A 20,033-nucleotide genomic window follows, 5' to 3' on the forward strand; every position below is an offset into this window, starting at 1 on the left:
TCGGAACATGATCATTCCCATCCTTCCTATCATTATCCCGATTATCACTCATATTTTAAATTTTTCCATCTCCTCTGGCCAATTTCCTGATAATTGGAAAAATGCACACATTTTTCCTCTCCCCAAGAATCCTAAACCATCTGCCCTTTCAGACTTCCGTCCTATTGCTATTTTACCCTTCCTATCTAAAGTTTTAGAACGCTTAGTACAAGAGCAACTAAGTCGCTTCCTCAATACTCACGATCTCCTCAATCCTTTTCAATCTGGCTTCCGACCAGGTCACAGCACAACTACTGCTCTTATTAAAATCACAGACGACATTCGCCGGGGGTTTGACAACAGGCAGCTAACATTACTTTCTCTACTTGACTTTAGCAACGCATTTAACACCGTCGATCATGATGTTTTGTTAGCAATGCTTCGCTCGCTCAACATATCTCCAACGGTTATTGACTGGTTTCAAAGTTACTTGTTTGGACGTCGGCAGCGTGTCATGGTTGAAGACTTGTCTTCTTCTTGGTGCAACGTAAATGCTGGCGTTCCGCAAGGTGGCGTGTTGTCTCCTCTCTTATTTTCAATTTTCATTAACTCTATTTCCAAGAATATTAATTCTCCCTATCATATGTATGCAGACGATTTTCAATTATATTCGCACGCCTCTTTATCTGAACTACCGAACGAGATTTTTCGCATAAATACTGAGCTTGCTACCATCGTTAAATGGAGTAAAGACCATGGTTTAAAAATAAATCCTGAAAAAACCAAGGTTATTGTTTTGGGAAGTAGACAGCTCACAAGTAGAATTAACTGGGAAGACCTACCTAGTGTTATGGTTGACGGCACAATGATTCCCTTCAGTAAAACGGTGAAAAGTCTTGGTTTGCACTTAGACGAAAACTTATCCTGGTGTGACCAAGTAAAGGAAGTGCAGAAAAAAGTGTATGCCTCTGCTTCTTCTCTTCGTCGGTTGCGCAACTTTCTTCCGATTTCTACCAAAATTGCGTTGACTCAATCCCTTCTACTCCCCTTCCTGGATTATGCCGACTCCTGTTATCCCGATCTTCACGAATATCAACTGGACGCTCTCGAGAGGCTGCAAAACTTTTGCATCAGATTCATCTTCGGCTTACGCAAGTTCGATCATGTTTCTGATTTTCGCAAAAGACTTCACTGGCTCCCTATTCGTCTTCGCCGGAATACTCACATCCTTCAACTCCTGTTCTCTATCCTGTTTGACCCGAAAACTCCTATCTATCTTAAGAATCAGTTCCAATATTTACATTCCAATAGTTCCCTTTCCCTTCGTTCTTCTGATCTCCTTCTCCTATCCACCCCTATTCATCATTCCAATTTTTTTAACTCATCCTATACCGTCGTAGCAATTCGACTGTGGAATTCTCTCCCTGAGACCATCAGACGCGCCAAATCACTGCATATGTTCAAAGCACTTGTAAAAGAGCACTTTTTTTCCACTATTTAGTTTCCTTTTTTTTCATCTTATGTATATATGTATATATTTATATGAATTTGTATATATCATGTTTAATAATATTAATAATATTATCTATAGTATGTTATATTTTATTTATTAGCATATTTATGTCTTATATTTATTTAATTGTATTTATTACTATTTTTTAAGTATTGATGTAGTATGTATGTAATATTGATATTTTTGAGTTTTGTGTACATAATTATTTATGTTATAATTATTGTATCCCTGTATATTAAGGTTTATTTCCCATAGCTTTTGATTTTGTTTTCATAACCTTGATTTTATTTATTTTATGATTGCGCCTTCGCGTTTAACCAGCATCGTACATGTCCTTTATTAATATGGTTGCCTGGAAGAGATTGCTTTAAGCAATAAGGCCGCCTTTTGTGCACTTACCGTATTCATGTTTTCTTGTTAAATTATGTTTTTATTACTGGTACTTGTACAATAAAGTGTCATAAATAAATAAATAAAATAATTATACCTAATGTAGGGAATGCGCGATGAATATTAATTTATGATTGGATACGTGCCAAAGATCCTTGTAGCCTATATTTTGTGCTAATTTCCTTTTTAATTTACCTATAAATAGGTAGGTACTTACCTGCTACTTAATTGCAGTGAAATTGGTCCTCATATCATATTATGAATTCGTCTTTAGGAGAATTAGGAGAGAAAACAATTTCAGTATAATACATTTTTAAATTATTAAAATATAGGTTTTTTGTCACGATAAGCGAATTAATTAAGATCTTAAAAAATAAAAAATAATAAGTACTTATGAAACAAATTTAATAGATAAAAACTCGGAATAAAATATAAACCCCATTAACCAAACAGGACACGAAAAATTCACGATACCTTAAAAGGATATATATTGTATTACTCAATTATAAGAAACGCGTCTGTTTTTTACTTTCGCTTATTTGTTCATCCTTTCTGGTGATTCGCCAAACGTTGCATAACCCGCTATCAATGTAAACCAATAAAAAAAGCATTTAAATCACTTTAGTATTCTAGTTCTTGTATAAAATACAGTATTTTCTCAACAAAATCTGAATGATTTCGTAACCTCTGACACGAATGTGACGCGCCCAGCTCTGTTGAAATTGTTGCTTGACACATTATGGTTACTCATTGACTAGATATTCTTTGTATCTAATCTTCATCAAATGGCAACTTATGGTAATAAAAGTTTTTTTAACTTCTTTTTTTGTTAATAATGAGGTTGTGTTGACAGTGATCGCGTAAACAAAATAGCTCAAGAGTCAAGCTATGTCTTCTTTTTTGAGTTTATTATTTTTGACATTTCTAAACTGTGGTAATAAGCACTAAACGTAAAGTATCAAGACCGTTTACTCAACCAATTTTAAATTATCCTTCCCAGCGAATAACCTACACATTTTGTACATAATATAACCTGCGCTATAATTAAACAATATATCAATGAATGAAATTGCTTTAATGTATTACTTGTGATTTTTCAGATGGTATACAGCCATCGGTGACGCCGCTCCAAGGGCCAATACTGCTAAGAAATGGTACCGTCCCAGTGGTACCCCTCACCTCATACCCCACGGTCAACAATGGTTCCTTTTATCAAATACCTGTAAGTAAAAATACTTTTATGTTTGTGTATTCCCTAAAAAATTTATTCATGGTTTCATTATGGATACGGTTTCATTTATAATCGACTCTCTTTTACTACAAAAATACACAGCTTGACTTGAGTTTCATGCTAGCTCGTTTGCTGGGAAAAGCTCTTGTAATGCAGCTAAAGCCAAATTAAACATTATGGTTAGTATCAGAAAAAATACAAGAACATGCGATTGCACTCGGCGAAGGCTCACCTTTACCTACAATCTACATACAGTAACCGTTTTCCATTACATATTTTGATTTGACACAAACATTAGATAAACATTTCAAAACATGCTTTATGATTTTAAGCTCGTAGCACTTTACCTTATTGTTTGATAGTCGAATTAATTATTAATACCAAATCTACTATAAAATTGTGTAAAATCACAAATATACAGTTATCCTACCATAAAGTTGCAGATAACACAAAAGCTTAACAATATATTATCAATATATTTGGAAATGCAGTCGTAAAATTTAAATGCGTAAACTCATGTGGGTATTTACGAGCAATAACCTAAGTACAAACTAATTAAGTGTTGCCACAGTTTGCTTAAAGTAGTGTAATTCGCACATTGTCCATCACGTAAACGTATGGTTAAAGGTAGGTCAACCAAACAACATAGTGTTTGCACAAAGACAAAACAAATGCCTTTGAGTAAAACGTACCTACATAAGAGACAATGTTTCCTAATATTGAAATCTTCATTATCACTAAAGACAATGTTTATTTTCTTTACGATTGGGCAATGTCAATTAGTGAAAGTTGTTATGGCTATTTCGCGTTTTAGATAAACTATAGGCCGTTTTAAAAATATAAAGCATAAAATTTTTCAAAAAATTTTACATTCAACGTTTTAATTACGAATTAAAAAAAATGTTAGCATAAGTTTTTCTATCATTCTGATTGTAAATACCATAAATATCTGTCGAGCTTTTTCGAGGTTAGGAAGCTTTTATTTTGTTTCTTCTATAAAGAAGCCTTTCTTTTACAATTTTTATATCTAGGTACCTACTACATAATATATCAATATGTAGTATATATACAATGAACTGCAATTTTTTTTTAATTAAAAGTTTTATTAATGTAGATAATAAATGTCAGAAAATTGTAACTAATTGTCCTGTCTTATTACTCATAATTATGTACTTGTCTTTTCTCAATTAATTGTTTTAATGACTTAATTGATTTACTCTAAATACATGTATAAAAGGGTAACTTATGCATAGTTTTAGATTATCTCACCTTGTTCATTTACATAAGTGAAGCATGTAATGAGTACAAATTATTTGTTGACCTATTTTAAACTAGCTTAAGAGCAAATACCAAGTCTATTTAGTGATATGTAATTTAGATTCAAATAATTACATTTATGGGAACCTTGAAAGGTAATAGAACTTAAATTTAATCGTTAAAATTACGATGTCAAATTGAAAGTTTCGTGTTAAATGAATTTTTAAACTTAGTAAATGATAAGTAACCACTTATTGTTGTTAAAAGTAGTGTCTAGTACACTACTGGGGTTGGGTCAAATGTTTTATATATCACTTTTTTGTGATTAAGTAATATTGGGGTTTTTAGTACCTATCCACACATTTACCTAACAAGTATAGAAAAGTATGTACACAAAATAGACATATTATATATTTAATAATTTGTCCTCTGAATCCATAAATTTTATCAAACAGATACGACTCATTAAAAGTCATCAATCAATGTAACGTCATTAAAATTCTAATCATTTTGTTTAACAACATTTTATCCACAGTCCTTGGTCTCAAAGGTACTGACATATCAATTAACTCTTATATGGAATTAATAAGATGTAAGACATAAGCTTAGAGAGCTATTATATGTATATATCATTGCGATACATGCGTTTCTACGATAAACCGTTGAAGAATCGAAAGAAATGCTGACCTATTCAAGAAGTCCATCACCATAGAATGATTCATTTTTAATTTTATAATACAATACGATATGGCAAGGGAGATACCACCAGATGTAAAATATTGTAGGCTTATGTAGTCTTTAGATTTAAGATTTAAAAAGTATGACTGAATATTGTGCAACTCATAACTACTACCTATGAAACAAAAGGAAAAAGCGAATGTAGAACAGCCCTGAAGATTCATTGTCATGAAATCATTTGAGTCACACTTGCTTTTCTTACTTTAACCTTCAAGCGTACCTAATTTCAAAATTCTAGGTTAACGGGAAGTAATGTCTAGTAGAAGGTCTAGTCTGAGTCAGTATGAATTGAAAGTTTACATACCGACCCTATGTATGAAATATCGTTTAAAACCTTGTTTATTAACTTCTTAAATAATAGATAAATCGTTCAGGTATAAAGTAAACAATTGAATCTCGAATCCTGGTTTAGACTTCCCAGAAGCTACCTACTTAGTTTGTACAAAAGTTTATATTTCTGATAATATCGACCCCATACCTAATTTTTAGTCGTGTATTTTCTATGGCATTGTTAATTCATCTTAAAGCATTAGTTTTCCCCACCTTTATCCTGCCAAACATTACAAACCTATTGTAACGTTATAGTAGGTATGTATTAATTCATTCAATTTAGTAGGTTGTAATGCTTATCAATACATCTGTCTCTTTCGAATCACAGTACCGATGACTAACTTTTGTGAATGAAAGGTGGGTGTTTAAGGAAAACAAGAGCAAAAGCTCATACCGGTCCGCCATTAGGTACTTAGCATAGACCGGCTGCTTATTAGAATTGCGACGGCGTCTGACCGCAGGAAACCGAGCTGTTTAGTCACTAGCGTGGGTTTGCTGATAAAGTATACGTGAGACCTTTTATGAACAAAAATGGAAATGGATTAAGGCATTCATAGCAATGCATTAAGATTAAACATATTTTATACTGCGAGCGATTGGACGTGTGACAGCTCAACGATGTGATGGACGTTTTGAAAAGTACCCTCAATGATTGAAAGTTAATATTTTACATACACTGAATCTAATTTCCAAGATGAGTTAGAGGGGTTGTGGGAAGAATAAAAAGTTCTGATTAAAAAAGAAAATTGACATCACCAATCACCTCCATCGTTTTGTCCTCATGAAAAATGCGAAAGTTTATTATGAGACTCCAGTTAATAGTAATTTATCTATGTTAAAACTTTTAAGTCTGAGAGAAACCTATACCTAAACAAGAATAGTATCCATATTGTTAAAAAAATGCAACGCTAATAAATCCTAAAATAAATATTTTTATGTTTAAAAGTTAAATTAATTTAACAATAAATTATACCACAGCGAAACATACGAACATCTAAGGCCAATGTTTATGTTTTTATCATGTCGATTGTTAACTATTAGCCATGAAGCATGAATTAATAACATTGATGAATATAATATAGTCTATTCAATGTTCAAAACACAATATTCAACCTTGATGTTGCCGATATTTAGGTGTCTCTTGGATTCAAAATACAAAATTTTGCATGAACGCGACATGCATTTTAAAGCTTAGGTAAACCGTGTCCAAGCATTGTCCAAGCAAATTATGGCTACTGTTCACATTTTCTACGTGTGTTAGCAATTATTAATTTAAATCACTCCTACGTTTATTGTATTAACTAGATTTTTTACGTCTTTTAAATCGTGAAGGTTGCCAGATGCAAGAAATTACGATCACTCGTTCAAATGTTCTAGTAAAAAAAAAGGAAACCGAATTAAATCTTAAAGTATAAAAACAAATCAGTGTTTTAATTTAAGACCCCGTGACAAATTCAACAATGAACAGCTATCATGGGTCATTGCCTGATCTTAACGAAAAACTCCTGTCTATTTTAGAATAAGTAATCGATCGACGAGCGATTATTGCAAATCGGAATTCCCGTTTGTGTTTATATTTTTGTTTATGTTGAAGGTTTTCAAATTTTGATTTTCTGAAGCCTTACGTATCTTTAAAAGATATTCCGTATTTACACATTATGAAACTAACACACTCCGAAGTAAAATTGTAGATGATAAACTCACCAGAAAATTTGAAAGTACAGCATATTTTGAGAACTCTATTCTGCATATTTTGAACTATAAATCGAGGATTGCCATTTTGGGGAATTTTACAGTTATAAATAAAAATATCTTAATCATAGATAATATCTATCTGATTTATTGATAAGACGTATGTTATGCGATCTCGGCGCCATAAGACTACAATATCGTTTTTTATCACAATATGTATATAATATGTAAATTTATTTTATAGCTTGCAAGGTTATTGACACAGTTGCGTCCATTTATAGGGAATTGGTTTTAAATTGCAAAATGAGAAGCGTTGCTAAATTAATGATGTGATCTAGTTTAAGACATTATTTCGTAATTAATTGAATCATAAATCTTGATAACAGGCACCACAGACTATAAAAGAAATTCGCAGATGACATTTCTGTTTTAAATTCTATCTGTGTTGGATATTGCGACTGCTGTTTGAATTTCAATTTGCGCTAAGAGTTGTTATATTTCTAGGTAGGTTCAATATTTATTTAGCATAAACATTTGTATTCATTGTTCATACTTAGTGCCAGTTCAACTATAAACTTTATGACAACTAAGTTAGCTAGGCCACTATGTTTTTTCTTTGTTGTTTTGGATTTTAATAGAAAAATATAAATATCGTTTCATTTATTCCACGAATATAATATATTTTACAGTACTCTTAATCGTGTTAAGTTTTAAGTGTACCGATAGCCAGAATAACTAAATAGTTTAGCATTCATTCAACTCTGATTAACTATAATCATCAAAAAATTAATAAAAAAATATAATTTTACAATTTCAGTCTCGTATAATTTTCAAATAAAATGCAAATAATGAATTTGCATGATTAAAATTTTACATACAAGTGTTTATTTCAAAAATCGTTTTTGTATAAACGGCCTTAGTTACAATGATGGCCTATGTTACACCGGACGTACAGAGTATACAAGTCACTGTGTTCTAAGCGTAGAAAAACTGATAAAAACTTAGTTTTTCGCCATTCTCACAAGTTTAAAGTTAAATCAGATAATTAGCTTGCCTTACAAGCGAGAGACGTGTTAATTAAAAATTTAATCCGGTAGTTAAAACCAGTAGCGGCGGATAACATGGATTTTAATATTTATGTGAGTTTAATTTTTAATATTATTGTAACTAGATAATAATTAATATTATGTTTTGTTGTCTTTCATGGTTTTAGCGGCTTAAGTTCTGTATGTGATATAGGTTTCTGGAGTCAAGTCAGCAATTAATAAAATAAAACCTCATATAAAAACTGTTTTTAGGACCAACGAGTGTTAGAAGCGTTTTATGTGTACAAACATAAAATCTTTATTTTACTAGATCGCTAATATTTTATAAGTATTTTCTTTTATAAGAACGTCTAAATTAAAACAAAAAATTCTATGTTCATATTATATTAATAGGTAATCTTCTTATATATAAAAATGAATCGCAAAATGTGTTGGTAAGCGCATAACTCGAGAACGGCTGAACCGATTTCGATAATTCTTTTTTTATTATATTCCTTGAAGTACGAGGATGGTTTTTATGTAGAGAAAACGTAAATATGTACCACGGGCGAAGCCGGGGCGGACCGCTAGTATCAAATATTTTTATAGTGCTCGAGTAACTTTAGAGACAGAGAGAGTAAGAAAACTAATCGTTTAAAATATCTTTTCAGATCTTATGGACTGCTCTGTCACTGGCGCTCGGCTACGAAATCCAAGGTCAAATCATCAGAGGAGTGCCATGCGTGAAGCGAAACTTTCAACTTTATTGTCCGACAGCTGGCAACACTTATCCTTTGTAAGTGCTTTATTTTACTCAACAGATTATTATAATATTTATTGAAATAGGAAAGGGGATTGTAAAAAGCGAACTAAACCGCGGTTAGTCATAAATATTAAATATTAAAAACAAAGTTTACATTATATAGTCTATCCTTTGGATATAAACTTAATACTATCCTTATATTTGAAAAAATCCGTTCTTGAGTTTTTTTTCGCCCCGATATGATAAGGCGAAAGAGACGGTTCCAAATCCCGCCCCGTGGTCGATTTTTTATCTTTAAAAAAATCCCATAAAGCATTTAATTTCAATAAAACTAAACATCAAATAACCATTCTTTATCGAATATTTTTAATAATATAATATATATTTTTTTTATTCCAGAGACAAAATCGAAACCTTCATCGACGAAAACAAAGCTTTAATCAAACGTATGTACGGGTCGTTCACTATGCCTGGCGGGAGCAGGGTGCGAAGGGCTCCAGGGGTACCAGACATGCATGCTGGTATGGACTCGCATTCTGGAGATTCGTACTTCAGGCACGTGCGGCAGGCGAAACCACCCCTGCCTGACGCACAGTCGGTTAATAGTACTGGCAGGTTAGTAATTGAGAAAGAATCCTCTTTTTACACAAATTACATGCATGCTGGTATGGACTCGCATTCGGGAGATTCGTACTTCAGGCACGTGCGGCAGGCGAAACCGCCCCTGCCAGACGCACAGTCGGTTAATAGTATTGGCAGGTAATTTGAGTATTCAAAGAATCCTGTTTTTACACAATTGAAAAAAATATTAGATGAATAACTTGAGGGGTTGTAGGATACCTAATTGAGGATAGATTTCGAAGAAAAAAGTTTAAGTATTGGATATTTGCGAATTGAACCACCTTATATAGAAGTTACAATACATTATAAAGAAAATCAAATTTTCACTGAAATGGTAAAGTTTGATAGCCTCAATCATATTTAAAGGTTAGCAGCTGCAATCGTTTTAATATATTGTAACTCATCGAAAATCCTATTTTATTTGCCTTTCAAAAGCGACATGGTTTGCGTATTATAATTATTACGGAGTTTACATTTAATTGTTATTTCTAAAATTTCAGAATAGACGCCTGCGAAAGTAAAACCGAAATTATGACACCATATTGGGCGCTAAATTCTGGCCGGAAGTTACGTGCAATAGTCAACACTATGCATTTTGAACAAGCGATACATCAAGAAGTGTGCAGGTAACTCTTCTATTAAAATTCTAATAAGCGATTAGTAAAGTACGTAAGTATATTATTAATTCTAAATACTCTCAATTAAATTATTATTTTGCAGTAGGTATTACTGAATATTTCTAAAGTAAAATCAATCTATAAATATGACTGAATTAAGAAATCTATTGGTAACATCTTCAATTTAAATAAAATTCAAATCAAAATTCGTAAAATAAAATATAAAAAAAAACGTAGCAAAAAAGGATCGGAATATAACATAGTATAACTTGTTATATTCTACATTTATTATACATTTGGGATAATAAACAGGTAGAAAGTATCCACCTATCGCAAGCAACTTGTCAGCTTAGAAACCACGACTTATATAATTTGCCTGCGGCATAATAAGAGTGCTTACATTTAGGTATTATCTGTTTCATTTCGGAATATTATTAATCCGTGATTATTTTTTTCAGCAAACAATCAACATCTAGATGTTCCGGCGACTGCGGTTGTGAACAGAAGTACAAATGGCATCGCCTCCTCGCCTACGACCCGAGTGACGACTGCGCGGGAATCTTCATGGATTGGTTCTTATTCCCTTCCTGTTGTGTGTGCCGTTGTAAGCCTTAAACTATATGACCATAGACAAGTTATGAACTACCCTGTAACGGTGTGAAGATACGTGAAATCTTAATTCAAATTATGTATTTAATTATACGACACAGAATTCAAGCCAGCCAGCCAGCTTATAGTTTTATTGACAATTTGTCCAAGTGCTAATTTTATTAGAATTGCATTGTATAATATGTATGTATTAATGATCCGAAGTTAAATACGAGAGATTGCAATAAGTATGTTAATTTTAACGATTTTTTCACTCTATTAGTTGAACGACCGTAACTTGTGATTTTGTAACAATTCGCATTTAGGAGTTCCACATTTGCATACCGTATAACTTATTCATTGCAACATATTTCTCAGGGTAAATTACGTAAGTTGAATGCTTTATTACTGATGATTTCCGGTGCTTAAAGTTTAGTTAGTATTTTTAAAAATACTTCCAAAACAAGCAGCTTATTAAACTTGGTCAAGGCGATAATTGAATATTTGAATTCAATAAAATGTTATAATTACACATTGATATGACATGTATAAATATCTACATTATTAACAACATATTTTGACCTCTATATTTGTTTGTAATTTATACTGTATTTTGTGGATTTTCGCTGCTTTTTTACTCTGTGACAAAATCAGCATCTCATAAAAATTATATAATTTTAGTCAAATGGTTTTTTAAGTTCCAATTGTATCTCATAATATGTTTATTGTACCTTTGTAGTTGTTACGTGTATGAGTATTATTTTTCTTATGAACATCATTTTTATCTTTGTGATTTTCGAGAATCTCTTGATCTTATGACTTGTATACCTACTCCTAGTGTTCATTAGATTAAAATATTCTTGTAATAATTATTGTTAAATGGCTACTATAATTGTGTTATCTTATGTTACATTAGCATCATAGCTATATCGTTTAATAATTATTATTGTACATTTTTAAGCTTATTATATAAAATTATTTTTATTTTAATTGCTTTATTTCTGTATGACCTATAAAAGTTTCAAAGGAACCTCTATTTTTGTCTTCACACAATATACTACAATAATTGTTTATAAATTTTTAAATAAATAATGCAGACATGTTTTTGTTTTCGAATTTTACCCTTTTATCAAGAATTAACCTTTTTTACATTTTTCCATTTTAACACGTTTCACCTGTAAGTACGACGTATGAATGTAACCGAGTCTTAAAAATGGGCATATTTAATTCGAGCTTTGTACCTACGTGTAACAAGGATCGGTGACAAAAGAATTTTTTCTGATGATATCGCCATCGCTTCGATTATAGGATCGCCGATCAAGTTAGACAATATTATAAAAGTGGATATAATATATAGCATCACTCACTCATTATCCTCTCGATTTTTTTTCCTTGTACCATTCTTGTACACCTGGAATAATAAAATACGTCACATCATGAAGTTCTGCTTTTAGTCATTCATATTTAAGATTAGATTATAATCTAAGAATTCATAGTTAGTAGTTACCTGCCGTAGTTACCAATGTCTGGAAAAAAATAGAAAAGCCATAGAAAATAGACTCTCATTATTTATAAAAAAAAGAATAACTCCTTTTAAAGAGCTTTCCAATAATAGCATTTTTAGTTGAGATAACAATAACAAACATATTTTAATTTTGATCACAACAAACAATTGATTTATTAGTGAAAGTAATGTGATTTACTTGCATATTTTCATACCTAGTCCAAAATCCAAACTTTAATAAAACGTAATATACTTAACTACCTAAATTTAATTAATTTTCAATTTTTATAATCGCACAACATTTCTGCAAATGTTTTTTTATATGTATGTCTTGAAAATGAAATATATTATTATGCTGAAGAATATATTTGTAACCGTGATTTTTTTTTGTACCCACATTGTTACAGAGAAGATTATAAAGTACCGTGAAACCTGCTTACTTTGCCACTTTTTCATGTGTCAAAAAGTTTGATTCGCTTTAAAAAAATATAATTGTATGAAAACGTAATGAGTAACCTGCACCTAGACGTAGTAAATTTCGTGAAAATTTACATTATTACTAAATATCTATTTCATTTTTGTAAATTATAATATTTTAAGCATAAAAACAATTATGGCAAAGTTAGCTGTCACTTCTGGTAAATTTGCCATATGAAAGAAAAAATGAAATTTTTGGAGTTTATGAGGTTAAAAAGTAATATATTTTCACTCTTCCTATATCCCGTAAAATAAAGTAAAAACTTTATATTATTTAGCACTGGTAATTTAACTCTCTAAGAAGGTGGCAAATTCACCAACCTTTCCAAAATATTTCCTATATAAGAAGAAGTTAGGGTTAGGGTTGTCAAATAAAAATGTTTTCGTAGTAGGAACAATTTAGTAAAAGTAAAAAAAAAAACATAATCAATTACTTTTAGTAAGTTTCTTAACTTTGAATTGTTTTACATAATAAAAAAAAAATAGTATAATAATAATAATAAAACACTTTATTGTACAATGCACAGATATTAAATACAATTTCATACAGAAGGAATCTTCACCGTACAAATTGGCGGCCTTATCGCTTTGAAGCGATTTCTTCCAGGCAACCTTGGGATATAGGAAAATGAAAAGATTGAAAAGGTAGATAGTGCATTACAAGAAGTGAATACACATAAATATAATAGATATAGGTAAAGGTATAAAATTATAATATATATAATATAATTACATAATTATATAACAAAAGAAAGATTATATAACATAAGAGAAAAACGTGCAGAAGAGGATATATAAAATTTCAAGTAGAGAAAAAGGTAAAACAGAACAAATACAGAATGACTAAGAGGACAGATAATATTTTTTAATTACAGCTTTAAAACTATTCAGAGTTTGCGCTTGCTTTATTGCGGTTGGTAGGGAGTTCCACAATCTTACGGCTTGCACGGTAAAAGATGAATCGTAAAATTTGGAAATGTGAGCAGGCATACAAAGCGTAAGATTGTTAGAGGAGCGCAAATTACACTCATGAGATGAGCCCATAAATACAAATCTCTTTTTTAAGTAGGAAGGAGTTCTGGGATCGAAAAGGATTGAGTATAGGATAGTATTCATTAAACTAACTAACTTTTTTTTTAATATCACACAGTACACGACATTCCTAAAAGATTTAAACAATGACAAATTCTTATTTATATGATCTTGATTGAATATAAAAATTGTTGTTATTTTAAACTTGATAGGAACCAATCCAATCAAGTTTTAAAATCCGTTTGTACACATTATTTCCTGTACTTTATGTGTCTCTATTTCTTTTGTGTGTGCAATAAATATGTAATTAAATAAATAAATACCTTCTGTAAAACCTTCATTTAAGCACATGCACTGTGTATTTCATACCTGGCTACCTAACTATTTATATTTTTTTTCACCAGTCAGTAGGTACTTACAATGACAATTTAATTAAAATATTCATCAGAAATTTTGTGGCAGCCCTAACCTCCAACAAAACATGGCAAAGTCACCATCACAGACGTTGTGATTGGGGTTGTTGAATTTACCAATACCAATTGCGAAGTAAAGGTAGCTTGTAGCACAGTAAATCAGCTTTTATTTAGCTAAAGAACATTATGTTAACATAATATCAAAAAAATACTTACGTAGGCAATGCTTTTCCCGTTTGTTTTTGTAAAAGTTCCGGAGCACTAAGTTTCATACCGCCAACATTCGAAAAAAGTAACCGCCGAAAATGACATCTCAAAAACATTTAACTCATAAATTTTACTATACAGGCATGCATAAATGACAAAAAACTGATATTAAGATGTGACTACACTTTTTCCCTCAGAAGTTGGCCATGGCAAAGTCTGCAACCGTTGGCAAAGCTAGCAGGTTTTACCGGTACCACGATAATAATTGGTAGAATCCACAGAACAAGTAGGTAATAATAAAGTAGTAGTATAGCTTCCAAAAGAACGCGACTATACACAGGTCACTTTATGTCAATGTCACTGCTATTGAGTTATTGACTGTCAATTGTCAAAGTATCCTGTCAATGCCAGTTGCCAATACAATTTACAAATTACGTTTTGGAAATAACACTGAAAAAAAGAGATAATTACTTCTTGACGGATCTCCTGCTCAGGTGGATAAGTATAGAAAAATGTTTCGACATTCATTACGATTCGTTCGAACAGGCCATCAATGCAGCCGAATATGTCTAGCCGCTGTAACCAGGTATAATTTCTTCTATCCAGCATATCCTGTAAAATATTATCTAAAATCATTAACAAGCCGGTCTTTTAGGTATCGTGATGTAAGGGCCTTTAGTGGCTTTGGACTTAAAAATACTGAAATGAAATTGAATGATCGGAAACCGTTGTTGAATAGTTGCAACTGTCGGTCGATGTTTATCCAGACTCAAGAAACACCTAACCCGAATAGTTTGAAGTTTCTGCCCGGTACTCAAGTGTTAGAACCGGGGACGACACTAGATTTTCCAAACATTGGTGCAGCTGCTTGCAGCCCTCTAGGTAAGTCATTAACATTATTCACAAAAATTGAGATGTTTTAAAAGAATAGTTTTAAGAATATGCAAACAAAATTTCATAGTTTGACCAAATCAAAATATATTATTAGTCTATTAAAAAATTGGTTTATGTATCTTTTGCTTTTAAATACACCTTTTGTAAAATATGTAATATAAGCGCTGTTACAAACCTCAGAATGTTTCACATTGTGAAATGATGTAATAAAACAATGTAAAAGTTTTTAAATATTTTAATAAAATTGCAAATACCGATTTACTACATATTTGTTATTTATCTAACTATTTACTCTCATTGTTTGTTTATAGCAAAAATGATCTTCCGTATTGATGGCGTAAAAGGTGTATTCTTTGGGTCTGATTTTATAACCGTCACTAAACAAGACGATGATGTTGAATGGAAAGTTCTAAAGCCAGATATATTTGCAACTATTATGGACTTCTTTGCAAGTGGCTTGCCTATAGTTACAGATGCAAAGCCCTCAGGAGATACACGTAAGAATTTATGTCTTTATAATAATGATTTACCCTTTTTGGTTCAATCTAACTGTATAAAAATATATAGTCTTATTAGGCATATAATTTGACAAATTTTGCTTTGAAGTTGTCTCTATATTTATATTTATACTCAAGTAATTCAAACTTCCAGCAATTTTATGCTCAGAAAAATAAATAATATTGCTTTCAAAGTACTTCCACATAAAGTTAAACTTCTTTCATCTAACATTTATTTTTCTTTTACAGAAATCAATGAAGATGACGATGAAGTGGTTCAAATGATTAAGGAATTGCTTGATACAAGAATTAGACCAACAGTGCAAGAAGATGGTGGGGATGTATTATTTGTTGACTTCAAAGATGGAGTGCTTAGACTTAAAATGCAGGGGTCATGTTCCTCTTGTCCAAGTTCAATAGTCACCTTAAAAAATGGAGTGAGTAGCTAAGAAATATAAAATAGAAGTTGGCTTGACATTGTACAAAGAAAAATTACATCAATTATTTAGTTTAATAATTGATTATTAAATTTACATAGGTACTTAGGATGTTTGTTGGCTGTGTAGATTGAAAAAAAAGCTAGTCAGCCAGTCTAAACATATGTCTTACAATATGCTATAATCTGTACATGGTAAAAACACATTTACCTAAAACCATCTGTTGTACTATATCTTTGTAATTAATTTGCATGCAAATGTTATTTGCAAACACACAAAATAAGATACCTATACTCTGTCCATTATATTACTTGCTTTTTGACAGCTTCACGCCCATGTAGGATTGTATTGTCTATGTTAAGATTTCATACAAATAATTATCGTACTTCATGGACAGGTCCCGCTCACTTAGTGATGCCTACACAGAATTATTCAATGATGGGTCGATAGATTAAAATAATCGATAGAAATACTCTGTAAAATATATCCGATACAGAAAAACTCTTCTATTATGTTATATAATTTAAACGTAAAGACAACCAAATTGTAAGATAGAAACCAATAAATAATAAAATATTAGTTTAGTTTAGTTTTAACATACAATGCATAGATATGTGGTCTTATTATTACATATCTTATTAGTACGTTTACGTTGTAATTATTATTTACGTACCTGATTCGATTTATGATAATATTTTGAATTTATAATTGAAATGGTATCACAATGGATAATCTTTTGAACATCACTTCTGGTCTCACCCGTCGAGCTGTCAAAAAGCAATTCTTATAGTGGACAGACTATAATGCCGGGTCCAGACTGGTGAAACGTAACATGCAATGTAACATTCTGCCTTTCATTGCATGTTCGCTGCTGGTGTGGACGCATAGCGCGCTCATAACGCGCATTCACTACGAACCTCCCGTAGTCGTGTTCCTTGCCCCTTTGTGTTCGTCGAAAAACCGACAAATTTCGGATCGCTCCGCGCGCGGCTTGTAATGCTCGTAGCATGCGCGTGTAATGCACAATTCGCGCGCGCAAGACGTCCAAACTATGAGAAATTGTTACAAAGTGTGTTACCTTTCATGATACATTGCAGCAATGTGGACGGTGAATTCTTTCATTGCATGTTACATTGCATGTTACGTTTCACCAGTCTGGACCCGGCATTATATTGTTTTAATGTTTAATAAGTTTATATACTATACATAAACCACCATTTGCAGGTACAAAATATGATGCAATTCTATATTCCCGAAGTATTGGCAGTTGAACAAATAGATGATGAGGGTGAAAAACTAAGTGAGAAGATCTTTAAAGAGTTTGAACAAATCAAGAAGAAGGAAAAGCAAGAATCTGAATAATAACGAGATATTAGAAGTAGTAAAAAAAAATTCTTACGCAATTATGTTGTAAATAGTGTATATTAATAAATATTGCCTGTATTATACAGTACATGTTTCTTATTTAACATCGGAACATTCTTTCATCTGTAGCAATTTTTTTAAATTCCATTAATTGTAGGTGTAAGTAACACACCCTCATTATTACGCTTTTTTATTTCCAAGTGATGCATATTAAATTATTATTATTATGCTTTGAGTTGTTCTGCTATCCCAGTCCCTGAAAATAATTAACAAAAAGATACCTTCCTCCTGAGAGCGTTTTCACATTATCCGATCCGATATCAGTATCGGACGCCGTTGCGGCTAACTGAGAGCTGGCAAGTGGCAACCATTTTTTCTATCTCTACGAGGTAAATTATTACTTATGGCTGGTTCACACTTTGATTAGTGCGAGTGCAGGTGTTTAGTAACTACGTGTGGACAGCGACTGCGAGTGCGAGTGTTTAGTAGGCTGTGTAGTAAAGTGAATAGAAGCGTGTTCTATTTTTTTGCGAGTGGACTGCGAGTAGCCACGTCCCGCGCGCCCTCCCTTCCCCCTCACTCGCACTAATCACCTGCACTCGCAGTCAATTGGACACTACTCGCACTACACACCTGCACTCGCACTAATCACCTGCACTCGCAGTCAATTGGACACTACTCGCACTACACACCTGCACTCGCACTCATCACCTGCACTCGCACTAATCAAAGTGTGAACCAGCCATTAGTGACCTCAAAATATATGACATTAATTTCATATTACAATAATCAAATGTCCTATACCATCTACCATACAATCTATACCAATATAACTACCATTATTCTCTATAATTATTTTTTTTTTCGTTCTCTGCCCAATAAAGTAAAATGTACTATTCACACACTACTCAATAGAAAACATGGATATATAGATATTGATATAAATCGTATAGAGTAGACACCACGAAGAAAATCTCTGCGGCCTGCGCCAAGCGCGGCGCGCGGCGCGGGGCGGCTATATCGTACTTTTTAGGATAAAGTCAATTATAAATAAATAAATCATATAAATTGTAATATTGGTGCCCTACTATACATTATACTCCTTGGTTTTACGTGTGGTTTTTTGTTTTATAACTAAGTTTTTAACAAACAAGACATGAACGCGACCATTATTTGTATTCTCTTTGCCATCGCGCCCGTTAAGTATTAACTCTTTGCATCGCGCTAACGCGACTGAGTCCAGAGAGAGACCATTTGACCTTAGAGCGTATACGCACTATGCGGGTAGCCGTCCGGCTGACCGCAAGCACAATTATGTAGGTACGTATGATACAGACGATAAATCGATATATTTTCGATGCGGCTACCGCAGACCGCACAGTGCGCATAGAAATGAATATTACGTACATAATTGTGCTTGCGGTCAGCCGGACGGCTACCCGCATAGTGCGTATACGCTCTTCATTTGACCTATGTTGAGCGGAACCTATGTGATGTAGGCGGTGTCATCTCCATACGTAGTAATAGTACTCAATGATAGAAAATTAAATAAATATTATAGTCGAGCCAATTTAACCTGCTTAAAAACATCGATTAAAGTCAAGTGAATCAATCGATACGGACTTGAAACATTTGTCAATCGAACTTGATATAATTTATGATGATTTTTATTCACAAGTAATCAATGCATTCGATTCTAGATGTCAGATTTCGATTATTATAGTAACGTCTCTGGTATTTAAAAAGAAAAAAAGTTTATTGACACAAAATTGTAGCGACGTCAGTTCTTTAGATTCAGAAATTGTTTATTATGTTTAGAATGGTTTATCAGTAAAATGAAATCTTAAAATTACTTGTATCGGTCCATGGACGTATAAAAAAAGACGGACGCCGTATTACGAACAAACAACGTGAAGCCACCATAGTAAGCTAGCGATCGTGTAAAGACAATAAACACGCACACACTCTCACCATAGTAAGCTAGTCGGCCGCCATTGCGTCGTGAACTACCGACTGATTAACTGCGTCACTGTTTCATAAAAAATATTTAAAATGCTGTCTTGCGTGGTTAAATGGTGTCGCAACAGTACAATTTTAAATAACAAAACACGAGGGATTACATTCCACAGGGAAGCAAGTTATTTCTTTTATATTTTAATGACAAAATTATTACGGCAAAATTTATAGAAAAAAATACAGCCGCCATTGACATCAACACAGCTGTTGCCATGGCAACATGGCACACACACAAGGATGTTTCGCCGCCATTACTAGGCTTCACTCAATGTTTAGGCGATATACCGTCCGTCTTTTTTTATACGTCCATGTATCGGTCATTATTATTATAAACTAGCGGTCCGCCCCGGCTTCGCCCGTGGTACATGTTTACGTTTTCTCTACATATGAACCATCCTCGTACTTCAAGGAATATAATAAAAAAAGAATTATCGAAATCGGTTCAGC

General features: G+C 32.5%; 2 protein-coding genes across 3 annotated transcripts in view; both read left to right on the top strand.

The window, feature by feature from the left end:
- spz3 (Spaetzle domain-containing protein 3) overlaps nt 1–10,817 on the top strand; it is a 30,002-nt gene extending 19,185 nt beyond the window's left edge. The window contains exons 3-7 of the mRNA XM_090111755.1: nt 2,983–3,104; nt 8,827–8,951; nt 9,318–9,533; nt 10,040–10,165; nt 10,615–10,817. Coding sequence (XP_089967881.1) covers nt 2,983–3,104; nt 8,827–8,951; nt 9,318–9,533; nt 10,040–10,165; nt 10,615–10,771 — 746 coding nt within the window. The 3' untranslated portion in view covers nt 10,772–10,817. The remainder of the gene's footprint in view (nt 1–2,982; nt 3,105–8,826; nt 8,952–9,317; nt 9,534–10,039; nt 10,166–10,614) is intronic.
- A 3,961-nt stretch (nt 10,818–14,778) lies between these two features.
- Nucleotides 14,779–17,651, top strand: LOC149901284 (NFU1 iron-sulfur cluster scaffold homolog, mitochondrial-like). Of its 2 annotated transcripts, none has more exons than XM_090111853.1 (5): nt 14,779–14,963; nt 15,021–15,259; nt 15,583–15,768; nt 16,018–16,205; nt 17,430–17,651. In XM_090111853.1, the coding sequence occupies exons 1-5, from the start codon at nt 14,890–14,892 to the stop codon at nt 17,565–17,567; spliced, it is 825 nt and encodes a 274-aa protein (XP_089967979.1). In that variant the 5' UTR covers nt 14,779–14,889; the 3' UTR covers nt 17,568–17,651. The 2 variants fall into 2 exon arrangements, with proteins under 2 accessions (XP_089967979.1, XP_089967980.1); XM_090111854.1 differs by having other exon boundaries at nt 15,033–15,259.
- Nucleotides 17,652–20,033: the final 2,382 nt, after the last annotated feature.

This window comes from Colias eurytheme, chromosome 17 (genome assembly GCF_061535395.1).
Source record: "Colias eurytheme isolate Ceu_HAF_F1 chromosome 17, ilColEury1 Martin Lab GWU primary, whole genome shotgun sequence".
Classification (NCBI taxonomy): Eukaryota; Metazoa; Arthropoda; class Insecta; order Lepidoptera; family Pieridae; genus Colias; species Colias eurytheme.

Bases quoted from the DNA above. Each gene is read 5' to 3' on its own strand.
- LOC149901284 (XM_090111853.1), top strand. From the start codon at position 14,890: ATGTTTCGACATTCATTACGATTCGTTCGAACAGGCCATCAATGCAGC. The intron at 14,964-15,020 runs GTATAATTTCTT...ATCATTAACAAG, and splicing joins TGTCTAGCCGCTGTAACCAG to CCGGTCTTTTAGGTATCGTG. The intron at 15,769-16,017 runs GTAAGAATTTAT...TTTCTTTTACAG, and splicing joins AAAGCCCTCAGGAGATACAC to AAATCAATGAAGATGACGAT.